Genomic DNA, 12,864 nt, shown 5'->3' with positions numbered 1-12,864 from the left:
CACTTTGACCTACCTGTAGGATTAAAGAAATAAGAATTAAATATATATATATATGTATATTCAATGTTATATAGTAGTATACAGTAGCAAAAGGAATAATGTCTTAAAGTATCTTGATATGTTGATCAAAAGTGTCTTTTTATTGACTTGTTTTCAGTTGGTAATGTATTTATATGTACCATCTGCTAAACTGTCAAAGTTCAAGATTTAAATTGTATTAAATAATTGTAATCCTCAACCCAACAGCTGTACATCCATTCGGATCATATCATGCCCCATAATCTTTTTTTTTCAAACTGTTTACAGATCCTTTTGACCAGAATCACAACCTAGGATCAGGTGTCTCCAGAAAGAGTAAGTATTACTGTAATGTTTAAAAGTTGTGAGTTGTGTTATTATGACACAATTGTGTGAATCACCGTTATATTCACATGTAATACAGTAAAATATTAAAGGTACAACTCTGTGTCTTTATGTGAAAGTTGAGTCTAACTAAAGCTGTTTTGTAAATAGTATTAAGTATCGTATGTAATATACCATATATATTTTGATAGAGAATTAAATGCTTTAAAGTATGATCATTTTTTTATGCATATAATTACACCTCAAATGCCTCTTTATATTAAAAGAAAACTGCCCTATTTTATAATAAAGCTTAGCTGAATGGATTGCAACTGCCTGTTGTAGAAACATAAGTATAGAGGATTACGTTTTGAAAGTTTTTTCATCTTTTGTCTTCAAATCAGTATGTGTATAGTGGTCTTTGTAATATCCTGGTGGATTGTGAGAGGCATGTTATGATTGGTCGATTTATCACTGTTTCTGATTGGTGGAGAGACTTCCTGTAGATTCAACTAATGGTAGCCACAGGTTAATCACCTCTACTCTGGAATTTGTTTAGGGAAGGTTTTATTTTGTTAATTTAAAAGGATTCTGAAGATGAAAAGAAGAAAACTTTCAAAACATCATCATTTATACTTGTGTTCTACAACAGGCAGTTTCTGTCCATTCAAGTAAATTTAACTGCATTGCTGCCCTTTTAAGTCAGAGATTATTACTAGAGCTGGATGAACCATACCCTTAAAGGGAAACAATAGCTGTTCACCATGTCCAAGATTTAAACAGATATAAAGTATTTCATGGTGTGTCGCATTACGTATAAAATAATTAATTAAAATACATGCACCTAAAATACAACAGCATAGTAAAAATTCACAAATGTAGGAGAACAATAACATGATAATTATAAATGTTTTGTAAGCTGAAAGCCAATAGCACAGAAGTTCAATGGTTTATTCTTTTGTGTTCAATATACCTTTATTGTGGGCTTTCAATAACTCGGTGGTAAGCCTGTAGTCTTATAATGTTAATGCAGTGCCTGCATTTGGTCAAACAAATTTTACTTGTTATCTATATAATTTAAAGAGTAGTGTATGTGGATGCTTGGGAAGCTTTTTAAACTTCATTAAACTATAAAAATGAAATAGGAGTAAGTAAGAACGAATGATGTCACCATGTACTTAATGGAGGGGGGTGGGTTTAGATAGTACTCTGCATTTCGAAAGAAAAAGTATTTGGGGAATAATCTGTCATCCCTTAGAGCACCATCTCAGAAGTGTTTATGTTTAAATTTCTTTATTTGTATATAGATGCTTAGAATACCGATACTGTCACCCTGTTGAGTTTGAATACTTGCCCTCAATACCTGGGTTTTGAAAGTGTGGCTAGATCTGGTGTCTCTTACTAGATAAATCGATCGGTTTCTCATTTTTGATCACACCATTCATCTCAAATTGTTTTTTTGTACTAGAAGTGTTTGGTGGGTATCGTGTTTTAGAATAAGTTTAACCCTCTTATGTACCTAACCTCCTACATGAATAGTCTCTGTAAGTCACTTAACTTACCTAACCTCCTACATGAATAATCTGTAAGTCACTTAACTTACCTAACCTCCTACGTGAATAGTCTCTGTAAGTCACTTAACTTACCTAACCTCCTACATGAATAGTCTCTGTAAGTCACTTAACTGTTTGAATTACTGTAAGTACACAACATTGTTTTTACATTTTATAAACTGTGTGCATACCACTATCAAAAAATGTTTGGTACGCGAAGCATGAGTTTTCCTTCTAGTAGCCTCTTATTCTGAATTAGTTATAATGTATCTGCTGAATTTTATGCTGCTTTCTCATTTTATAATGAAAATTTTTCTGATAGTTTTTGCCATTAATACTACCTCTATTGGAAGTATTTTCTTTATTTTGCAGAGATCATTACAGTTTTTACAAACAATATTCAGTTATATGTAATAACAGATATAATATATTTTACTGTATTTGATTCTGAAAGCTACTGTGTCTATAGCTGTTTATTTTGAAATGTTGTACACTATTTCCTGGATTACGTTTTAGTTGTATGTAATACACTTGTGAGATAATGTCAAGTTTATGTGATAATTGTTTAAATATTTCATAATTCTCTTTAATCTGTAGTTCATTATCAAATGAAGTATTAGGTGGACATAAAAAGTATATTAAAATCATAATAATAAAAATTGCAATATAATTTGTGACTTATATGTAACAAATAACATTTATTACATCATGAAACACAACTGTTTATTTAATAACTGATGCAGTAGGCTGAAAATAGATCTTCCTTCATATAACTATGGTAAAAGTGTCTTTTATTTATACAACGTTTTTTTATGAAACAAGTACAGAGCAGATAATTAAGTGCTATAGATTAATGTTTGTATTAACTGATCATCAGAGAATTTTTTAAGTTTTTCCATCTGATGTCCTTGACTTCAATAAATGTTTTTTTCAGTGCATACTTACATCATGAAGACCTTTATCCGTGCCAGAGAAATGTTTGGTACTCCTCTTGAAAGACCACCACTTGACTATGATCGTGTTTATGTAAGTGTAAACAGCTCCGTAAATGCTACTCTTTGATATCGGTTACACCTATAGAAATTTAAAAAATGCTCTTGGGTATGATTACACATGAATGTAAAGAATTCATGTAATGTTATTTATTTATTATACTGTATTTGTGGTAAACAGATGTATGTTGGAGAAACAGAAAACTTGCATTTAGAATATATTTGCATAAATCTCATGTCAAAAGTCTAAATAATTGCCCATTACATGTCAACAAACACATTAATATTCTGGCATAGCATAGAGCCTTGCAAGTGTGTTGTAATGCCACTATTTTAGAACAAATAACTTTTAGCTTATATGATTAACTGGCTAAACTTGATTATCCAGGATTAATATAGAATTTCATCCAAAATGTCTAGATATCCATAGGTTCGAACTGCTAACAAGGACAACCGGTCAGCCACATACATAACCTTTATGATTAACTGGCTAAAGTTGATTATCCAGGATTAATATAGAATTTCATCCAAAATGTCTAGATATCCATAGGTTCGAACTGCTAACAAGGACAACCGGTCAGCCACATACATAACCTTTATGATTAACTGGCTAAAGTTGATTATCCAGGATTAATATAGAATTTAATCCGAAATGTCTAGATATCCATAAGTTAGAACTGCTAACAAGGACAACCGGTCAGCCACATACATAACCTTTATGATTAACTGGCTAAAGTTGATTATCCAGGATTAATATAGAATTTAATCCGAAATGTCTAGATATCCATAAGTTGAACTGCTAACAAGGACAACCGGTCAGCCACATACATAACCTTTATGATTACTCTATCAAATAGCTGGTTTAAGTTTCAGATTTATAACACCCACACAGATGAAAGTGTGGGTTGGTCACCAATGGGTCACACCCGATTTCTAAACAGTGTCATGAACATAGAAAAATACTAGAAGACATGAGATTACATGTTTTACAATATATTAATAAACTATTAGTATATTAATGGTTTTTACAGTTCTTTATCAATGAATAAAAATTATGTAACTCTTCTTATTTATGAAATATAAAAAAAAAAGATGATTCATCGACACTCAATTTCCTTAAAAATCTTAAATACTTCAGTTAAATCCCCTCTAACTCTTCTTTTTTCAAGAGAAAATAATTTCATAATGTTAACTTGTCTTCGTAGGTATCATCCTAGTAACCCTTCTTTGAACCTTTTTCAACAATTCAATGTCCTTGTTAAGGTAAGGAGCCCAAAACTGAACACAGTACTCCAATTGAGGTCTAGCCACTGATCTTTACAATGAAATTCATACTTCTATAGTCTTCAATTCAATATTTCTGTAAAAACTACCTAAAACTCTATTTGTCCTACCACTAGCAATAGCACATTTCTTGATTGTTTAAGAAACTGATCAACCAAAACACTAAGATCTTTTTCTACCATAACACTATCAAGTTTATTCCAATCTAAAGGCATTCATGTGTTAAAATACTATTGTTACATATATAAGTTATGTTTTTGCTTCATTATTCTGCAGCTTACGAGTACATCTACGATAAACTTAAGTATCAACTAACAATTTTTGGAAATACAAAGCCATAATAGTATTCCAGTCTTCACATATTATATGTTTATTCCTGCTAATGTTAAAACATCAAAGATACCTGCTGATTATTTTGCAATGTAAAGATCTACAGAAAGAGATTGCATACAGACAATATGCCCCCTTACCAAACTGCAAGAGAAGTATCACCTTTTGAAAATGAATATATAAGGTTTTAACAAGTTTCTGTAACATAAGACCTTTGGTTTGTGTTTCCTAACATAAGAAATAACATATAAAAGAAAAATTATTAAGAAGATGCGCTGCTGTTAAGATAACTACACGTAAACAATTAAAATATATGACTAGCATATTTTCATTGTTATTAAAGTTTTGTGTTTCTCCTAACTTAACCCTTTCACTGCAGTTAGGACTTGTATTTCCCAATGCTTATATTGCGACTGAGACAAATGTTTCCTGTTGTCATTCAGAATTGGATCACATGATGTATGGCAGTAAAATAAGTTGGAAGGTATTTATTGGCATCCCACCTAATGTTGATATGTGGTTTCCCTTCCACTCATCCCTTCAGTAACCAACGAGATGTCTAAGTGGAATGTATCACAACTGTATGCTGACTATGCCCGCATCACTAGAGTGGCAAGTAGCGACCCTAATTGCTATGCAAATATACTTGACCTAGATAGCTTAGAAGATAGTTAAAGTGAGTCAAGTGGTGTTCAAATACATGATAATGAAGAGGCAATTAAACAAGAGGATGTTAGCTTTTCATCTAGTGATGATAGTCAGGATCATGAATCTGGACCCAGAAGAGGAAGACATAAACATTGTCGACAGTGGGAAACATTTGTCCCAATCGCAGCGTGAGGAGATGGGAGAACTGGGAAATATACATCCTAGTGAATGGGTAAAGCTTAGTGATATCAAACACTGTGGTAGTTTGTTTTCATATTACTCCTACCTGAACACGCATCAGTGACTAATTAAAATCCATTAAGAAAGTAAATTTACGTTTATTTGTTTTCCCGTTTCATCTTGGCTCTCATCTATTTTCCAAGGTACACTTGGATATTGCATTTAAATACTTGTGTTAGGAAACCATTTACCTTCATGTAAACAGCAAGTAAACTCCCATGTGAAAACACCATGTTCACTGTCTGCTGTTCATACATTTTATTTGCTTTGGCAGGTTTTTACGTACTTTGATAATTTCTCATTATGTGTTGGTGATTGAAGAAATATTGTGTTGCTAAGTTCTAATGTGGAAAGTTGATTTTTACGTGAGAGAATTATACTGCATATAACTGACATCAGTGGAGTATATGTCATACTCGTATACATATTGTAAAAAGATAAACTAAGTACAATAACAAAATAGCATTTGTTCGCTGCCATGCGTTGGCAATACCAAGAATCACAGGGATGAAAAATTTGCTATTTAAATTGTATCAGTTTGTGGAGAAGCACATCAATAATAATAATAGGAAAATACTTATGCTAGAATGTTAATAATCAGACAGTACAGATTAACAGGTTTATTTGTAGCTATATAATGCAATCCCTGTTTTTGGAAAGATCAGCAGGATATAATAGAGATGAAAAAACGTTGTAACCTTGCATATTTTTATGAAAGTGTACTTAAGAAACTGATATTTTATTCATACATTTTTTTTAGGATTACTTGTTTGATAGGTGGCAGTTGACTGATGGCTTACCACCAAATGACAGAGGGTGTCGTGCTTGTGGAAAGATTGGACATAAAGTGAAAGATTGTTCCCAACGCCGAGCTATGAAAGACAAAATTCTTTCAATCAGTCATCATGAAAATAATCAAGAGCAGAATCGAAAAGAGGGACGTCAGAGTTCGGGTTCTGACCTTGCTAATTTTCTAATAACCAAAGGATTGAAACGTAAGTATAATTCTATGTGTGTATTTTTTTCTTTTTGTACCTTAAGCATTCCTGATAGTGTAATTTTAAGTTTAAATATTTCGCTTAAAGGTATAAGAGGTTTAAAAAGATAATGTAGTTCTTAACAAACTATTTAGTCAACTGTAGCCAAAATATCATAAAATTCTGCCATACGTTTTCGAATTTGTTCAGTTTATTAAAACCCAAGTACTGTGAATCAGAAACTTCCAATAGCAGGTTAATTTTTTATTTAACTCGTTCTTCCTTGAGAAAAAAGACATGGTGATCTTACTAAAGTTTACAAGATTATTCATGGGACCAACAAGTTAAAGTCGTCTGATATATTTCTGATGTATTCTGAAGACAATATAATGAGAGGAATAGGATTTCATTTTGCTGTAAAAGCTATCCATGCTTATTAGTGTACAAATGTTCCATGATCCATTCATGTTACTGAACATGCTTGTTAGGTGTACAAATGTTCCACGATCCATTCATCTTACTGAACATGCTTGTTAGGTGTACAAATGTTCCATGATCCATTCATCTTACTGAACATGCTTGTTAGGTGTACAAATGTTCCATGATCCATTCATCTTACTGAACATGCTTGTTAGGTGTACAAATGTTGCATGATCCATTCATCTTACTGAACATACTTGTGCCCATAAAGATGTTATGTATAATGCAGTCCTAAAAATACAATATATCACTGAGTCTTTCACCAGTTTTCATTAATGGTAAATACATATATTTTAAGCCACTTAACTCTTTTTGCTACTGACTCGGTAGATTACTCTGACCACTTCACCTCAAAGTGACCATTGGAGTTTCCATATAATATAAACTTTCAGTAAACATTACAAGTATTTTAAAGAAAAAAAATCAGAATTTTTAATAAAGTATTCTTACTAAATATTTGTCTGTGAACATATGGAGTCAGAGTGTTGACAGCTCTGAGTGCAAAGTGATTTTCAAGTTAAGATTAAAAATACTTTTCTTCATCTGAAAATTTTCAAATTTCCTTTCCATTATATCCAAAACCTTCTAAATAAATATCAAACGTTTTAGTATTTTTTCTGTTATTTTCTCTATCCTAATTCTATACAGGGTTGGTCATTTGACTGAGCTCAAAATCACCATAAAACTTTAAAGGTTGAAAAATGTGAAACAGAGTGAGTAGTATTATTCTGTCCTCTTTGGTATTGATGATGATGTTCCAAAGTACGTACCCTGAGAATTTCTACCCCTAACCTTTTTACATTTATTTACTGATAGCAGCCTAAGTAGAAACATGCTGGTCATAAAGCAATAAATTGCAGCTTCTGCCATTACTGTTTATGTAACACCGTAATATAACATCATTGGTAGCAAATAAGCTGGTGCAGTACAATTACCTGGATTTTCCCCACAGAGTTTATCACAAACCTGTCTCCAATAACACAGTAGGAGAGAATTTATTGGCTTATTTATGGTACAGTGACTGCAATAAGAATTGTCTAAAGTGTGTGAAAATGTTTTTGATATTGCTCTGTTTCAATGAACTTGGTAGGTATTTGGATATTAGTTATCCTTTCAGGTTGGTTGGAATTTAGTTGTATAGGTGTATAAAGTGTGTAAGTGCTTATGAACGTGCATGTATATTATTACTATTTACTCATAAATGCTTAAGTTTTAGTTATTTTTCTTACAACATAACACAATAAATAAGAAATACAGAAAAATTATGATTTCTAGTGCTTACAGTGTTACGATTTGTACTCGTACGTTGTACTTACTAAACTTTGTTTATTCCCTCGAGTGGAGCAGAGAAGACAAATTAATTTTTTAGATTTCAAAAATACATTTTAGAAAACTAAAAAAAAGTATTAAATTACTATACTTTCACACATAAAACCATTGTAATTTACCTGGCCTTATAACTAAGCTATATATGAATTAAAAAGTCTCATTTCTGTTCAGAGAAACAACTTACTCAACAGACTTCAACACTTCCAGTCAAACTACAAGGTTTCCCTTTAAGTCAATTAGAAATGACTGTCAGACTTATGTAGCATGGATTGTGCTCTTTCTATTGGCTATAAACATATATGTAAGAAAAGTAGACACGAGTGAACAATAGGTTTCAAAAGAATAAAGTAGTGAGCAGGGCTACTCTCGTAAGTTTGCAAAATATGTTGATATCTCAGCAAGTTTGAGGTTCTCTATTTACATTATAGCTTGTAAATGTCTGAACTTTGACTTCCTAATTCATTAACCATTATAGACATTGTATGGTAAGCTTAATAAAATATAAATTGAGCAATAAGACGAGAAGACATGTCATATGATACAAAAAGAAAAACATATTTGGCATTTTTTTTAAATATTTTCTGTCAAATTAAGAAATTAAAGCATAGATAAAATTAAAATTTGAATTATAAACATTTTGATGCTAATTTTGTTGACATAAAAGGATAAATAAGTTGTTTAATTAAATTTTGAAAATAACTTTCTAAAAAATCATGAAAGGTGTCCTCTGAACTGTTTGTAAAGAGAAAGGATTAATAAATAAAGTATGAATCATTCTTAAACTATTGACATACTAGCATGTTTTCTTTTTCTCCTTATTTTCTCTCTCTAATGACCTTCAGTAGTATTCACCGTCTTCTTAGTAAACTAATTTGGCATTAAATATTTAAAAGAAAACCAAGCAGTGTAAATATTTTGCTTCCAGCTTTGTGGTTTTGATAAAGTAATATCAACCTTGACCTCACATGCAACATTTATGTCGGTTCATTTTTTTTCCTTAGAAGAGAACTCTTCAGCATATCAGAAGAAAACTAGGCTGAACAATACAGAAGGCAGAAAATTTCAAGATTTATTAGAACCCTCAAAACATCATCATTGGAGCACACCAAAAAATTCATCCAGGATCCCAACCAATATTTCTACTCCTCCAGGACTTTCTGGAAAATCTAGAAGAAACACTAGTTCTTCACCAGAAGTACTAAAAGGTAACAATCTTCAATTGCCACCTGGAATTTTTTCCTTGAGCCAGCAAAAAATGATGTCTCAAGCATCATCAATAAACCAACAGAGACAGCAAAAGCCTACAGGCCAGAGTCCATCTATAAATCAACAGGTTCAACAACAAGTTACAAGTCCAACAAGGTCAGGTAATCAACACAGGAACATGTTTCAACATACATCATTTAATCAGCAAAAGTTCATACCCCAGACATCCACTAATGTTCAACAGGAGCAACAAAGAATCGTATCCCAAGAAGAATTATATAATCATCAGAAACCTATGACCCAAAACCAAATCATTTGTCAGCAGAACAAACAGAGAAATAATTCCCATGGATTTTCCTTTCAAAACTTGAAACAAATGTCTCAAGAACCATCCTTTAATCAGCAAGAAATAATGCCACAAGAGCAATCTTTTAATTTTCAAAGAAATATGGCCCAAAAAACACACTTTGGTCAACAAAGAAAAAAGACCCAGGAAACACCCTTTGATCAACAGATGTTTAAACCTCAAGATTCCCTGTTTGTTCAACAAAGGAACACACCTCACACACCAGCCTTTTGTCAACTAAAAGCTGTTCCTACAGGACCAGGAAATGGTAGTTCTATGACTCGTCTAAACCACCCTCCTGGGTTTCAAGTGCGACCATCATGTCCGAGGTTCTCTCAGGGACAGGATTCTTATATTCAACAGCCGCAACCATACGTCTCTATATCTGCATCAACTGCTTGTCCAAATTCGCCATTTCAGATAGCACCCAGTTATCCTTCTGGTCCAACACCTTTAATGGAACATTTCAATCATTTGCAAACCAGTAATCATAACTATCCTTCCCCATTTACTAAACAACCTCAGACCAGTTTTGTTCCTCATCATAACAGCACTGCACCTATGGGAAATCAGTCTGGTTCACCTTTACCATTTCCTTGTAAACCTCTTAGGCATTCTCTACCTGGTTCCCAGGGTAACCCACTGATACATTCACCCCCTATGACCTCATCTCCTGATAGATTGTCCACTGCAGGAAATAGTTTGCATATGTCTGCTTTACACTCATTTTCACACCCAGGCAGTCTTGCTACTTTTGATCCAGCCATTATTGTTTCATTACAGTCTACCAACATGAAAGGTGACAATGGTGACATTTTGCCAAAATAGCAAGTCTTTTTTTTTTTTGACAAAACCTCTAGTGCCTCTGAACTTTTTCAGGGTACCTCAAAGAAGTTATGGATTTTTAAACTGTTTTGACCATTTAGTGTTATCTGTTACAATTAAGTTTTGCTAATTCTCTTTCATCATAACGGGAATTTAAAATAGTATTTTAAAAAAAGGAAACAGTGGACACATTTTCTAACTAGTTTGATTATGGTTTTTTGTTTTCATTATATCTACAAAGAATTCAAGTATGGTATTTTTTTTTCAACAGCATAATTTGGAAACTGTTGCTATTTAAAAAAAAAAAATTGAAGGTTTTTATGTGGGAAGATAAAATTTGTATATAGAACTCTGTTATAGTGAATGGTTCTTGTACAGGAAGTTTCTTTCAAGACCGGCACTTTTCATTTTCTACATTTATCAAAACATTGTGTTATATATATATATGTATGTGTCTAATAAAACATTATATCCGTAAGGCTTTAGCCGAACTTTTGACACGTTAAATTTTGTTGTTTCTCTTTACTGTCAGCATCAGTTACAGATGAACTGAATGAATAGATATCACATTTTTCTGTTGGATGTTAATTGTGTAGTTTTTGTGAACATTGTGACTGAAGTTGAATACATTTAAAAATTGTATTTTCTTAAAACTTGTTCTGAAACAATAGCACAAATTATGGTAATTTGTTATTTTTATTTTGGAAACATTTTTTTTATGTTATTTAAATTTGTAGAGTGAAGTTTTAAGGATTGACTAGTGTGTGTGTGTGTGTATAGGAGTTGCAATGTTTAGGAGGGAAATCTGTTTTAATTACTCATCCAGGTTGAATCATATCCACTTAAATAGTACTTGTCTGGTAAACTATGTATTCTTCTGAACATTCAACAATAACTAAGCAGTTTGAAATACATATTGGGAACTAAGTAATGGTAACAAAGAAATGAATTTGGTTATTTTGGCATTGGCAGCGTAACCGCTGATTTGTGATTACATCCATAATACTATGAAGTATAAAGCTTGTGTTTTTACATCAACAGATAAATATGAACGGTTGAAATTGTAAAAAAATCAATAAAAGGATAAAACTTCTTACTGATTATGTTTTTTAATGTTATTTATGGGACATAGCACAATAGAAAAAAAAATAAAGTTTTAAAAAACACTAGACCACCCGTGACCCGTTGGGTCACCCACTATTCAGAGGTTATGAAGAATTCAAGCTAATTTCAGTATTGCACCGAAATGAAGGTTTATTTTGAGATAATTTAATTAAATATTTCAATCCATTCGTGATATTCATAATTCAAGAAAAGATATTTGATTGTTGATCGGGAGTAAAAGAAAAGACCATTTCAGACTTCAAAAAAGTGAAGTCGGAGATTTCAAGTATTATGATGAACAAACCTTATTCACAGTTGATTCAAAACGCCTGAAAATAAGAAATAACAGATAATAGTAATGTTATTCATGGTTTATTAAAACGTAATTGCTATGAAAAAACCAATAAAAGCTATTTCAGACAAACATTTCATACTTACTTGCTCAAATTACTGCAAGAAACAGCAAAACTTGATAACTGATACACTATGAAGTTTTAAAATAGTCATACCATACCACTCTGCACTGAATGTTTTAGAGACTTCTAGAATTCAGATATATTTGTTCTCAATTTTGAGCTTCTGACTAGACTGTCAGCCAGCAACACACATAATCACAAGGGCTCTTTAAACTGATAATATGGTTTACTGTCACATTTGTAACAAGTGTTTGGTGCCATAATGTCTTGAACTCTGTATCTTTTGATCTGCAGTCTCTGGCACACTAACTGCTACACCATTTCCTGTCCTTATCGCATTTGAAAATGTTAGTCAAATTCAGAAGAAAAATCTGTAAGATGTTTCTCTTTTCCAAATAGGTTCAGTTTTTAGCCCACTAAAGCTCAAGGTGTCTTACTGGTCTTAAGTTCCAAGTTCAAGAAAATACACGTAAATGTAGTTAATAAAATACAGGGCTAATAAAAAATGAAACCTAAAGCTTTGTGGTGTTAGGTAATGATGCATAATCATTGCCATCAAATTGAGTACGATCGTTGAAGAAGAAAATAGCTCTTAAGGAGTATTGTACATTACAGTGTTAAGCATTATGATGTTAGAGTTGTATGGAAAATTAGAATAAGAATTTTTGGTGCAGTACTCTTTCCTTTTACACTACTCTTTTCTGCATCGTTATGCATAGAAAATAAATAAGAATGTTTTTTTCCATTAAATGTAATAATGAGAAACGACTTGTTATTCTGATGGTACCTGTA

General features: G+C 32.1%; 1 protein-coding gene across 1 annotated transcript in view; it reads left to right on the top strand.

The window, feature by feature from the left end:
• Positions 1–11,645, top strand: part of LOC106464394 (terminal uridylyltransferase 4-like) — a 102,963-nt gene extending 91,318 nt beyond the window's left edge. Inside the window, exons 21-24 of the mRNA XM_013924525.2 lie at positions 307–354; positions 2,830–2,921; positions 6,150–6,384; positions 9,177–11,645. Of these exons, the coding sequence (XP_013779979.1) occupies positions 307–354; positions 2,830–2,921; positions 6,150–6,384; positions 9,177–10,555 (1,754 nt within the window). The 3' untranslated portion in view covers positions 10,556–11,645. The remainder of the gene's footprint in view (positions 1–306; positions 355–2,829; positions 2,922–6,149; positions 6,385–9,176) is intronic.
• Positions 11,646–12,864: the final 1,219 nt, after the last annotated feature.

Source organism: Limulus polyphemus, unplaced genomic scaffold (assembly GCF_000517525.1).
Source record: "Limulus polyphemus unplaced genomic scaffold, Limulus_polyphemus-2.1.2 Scaffold1638, whole genome shotgun sequence".
Classification (NCBI taxonomy): domain Eukaryota; kingdom Metazoa; phylum Arthropoda; class Merostomata; order Xiphosura; family Limulidae; genus Limulus; species Limulus polyphemus.
This window is presented reverse-complemented; position numbering and strand designations above follow the sequence as displayed.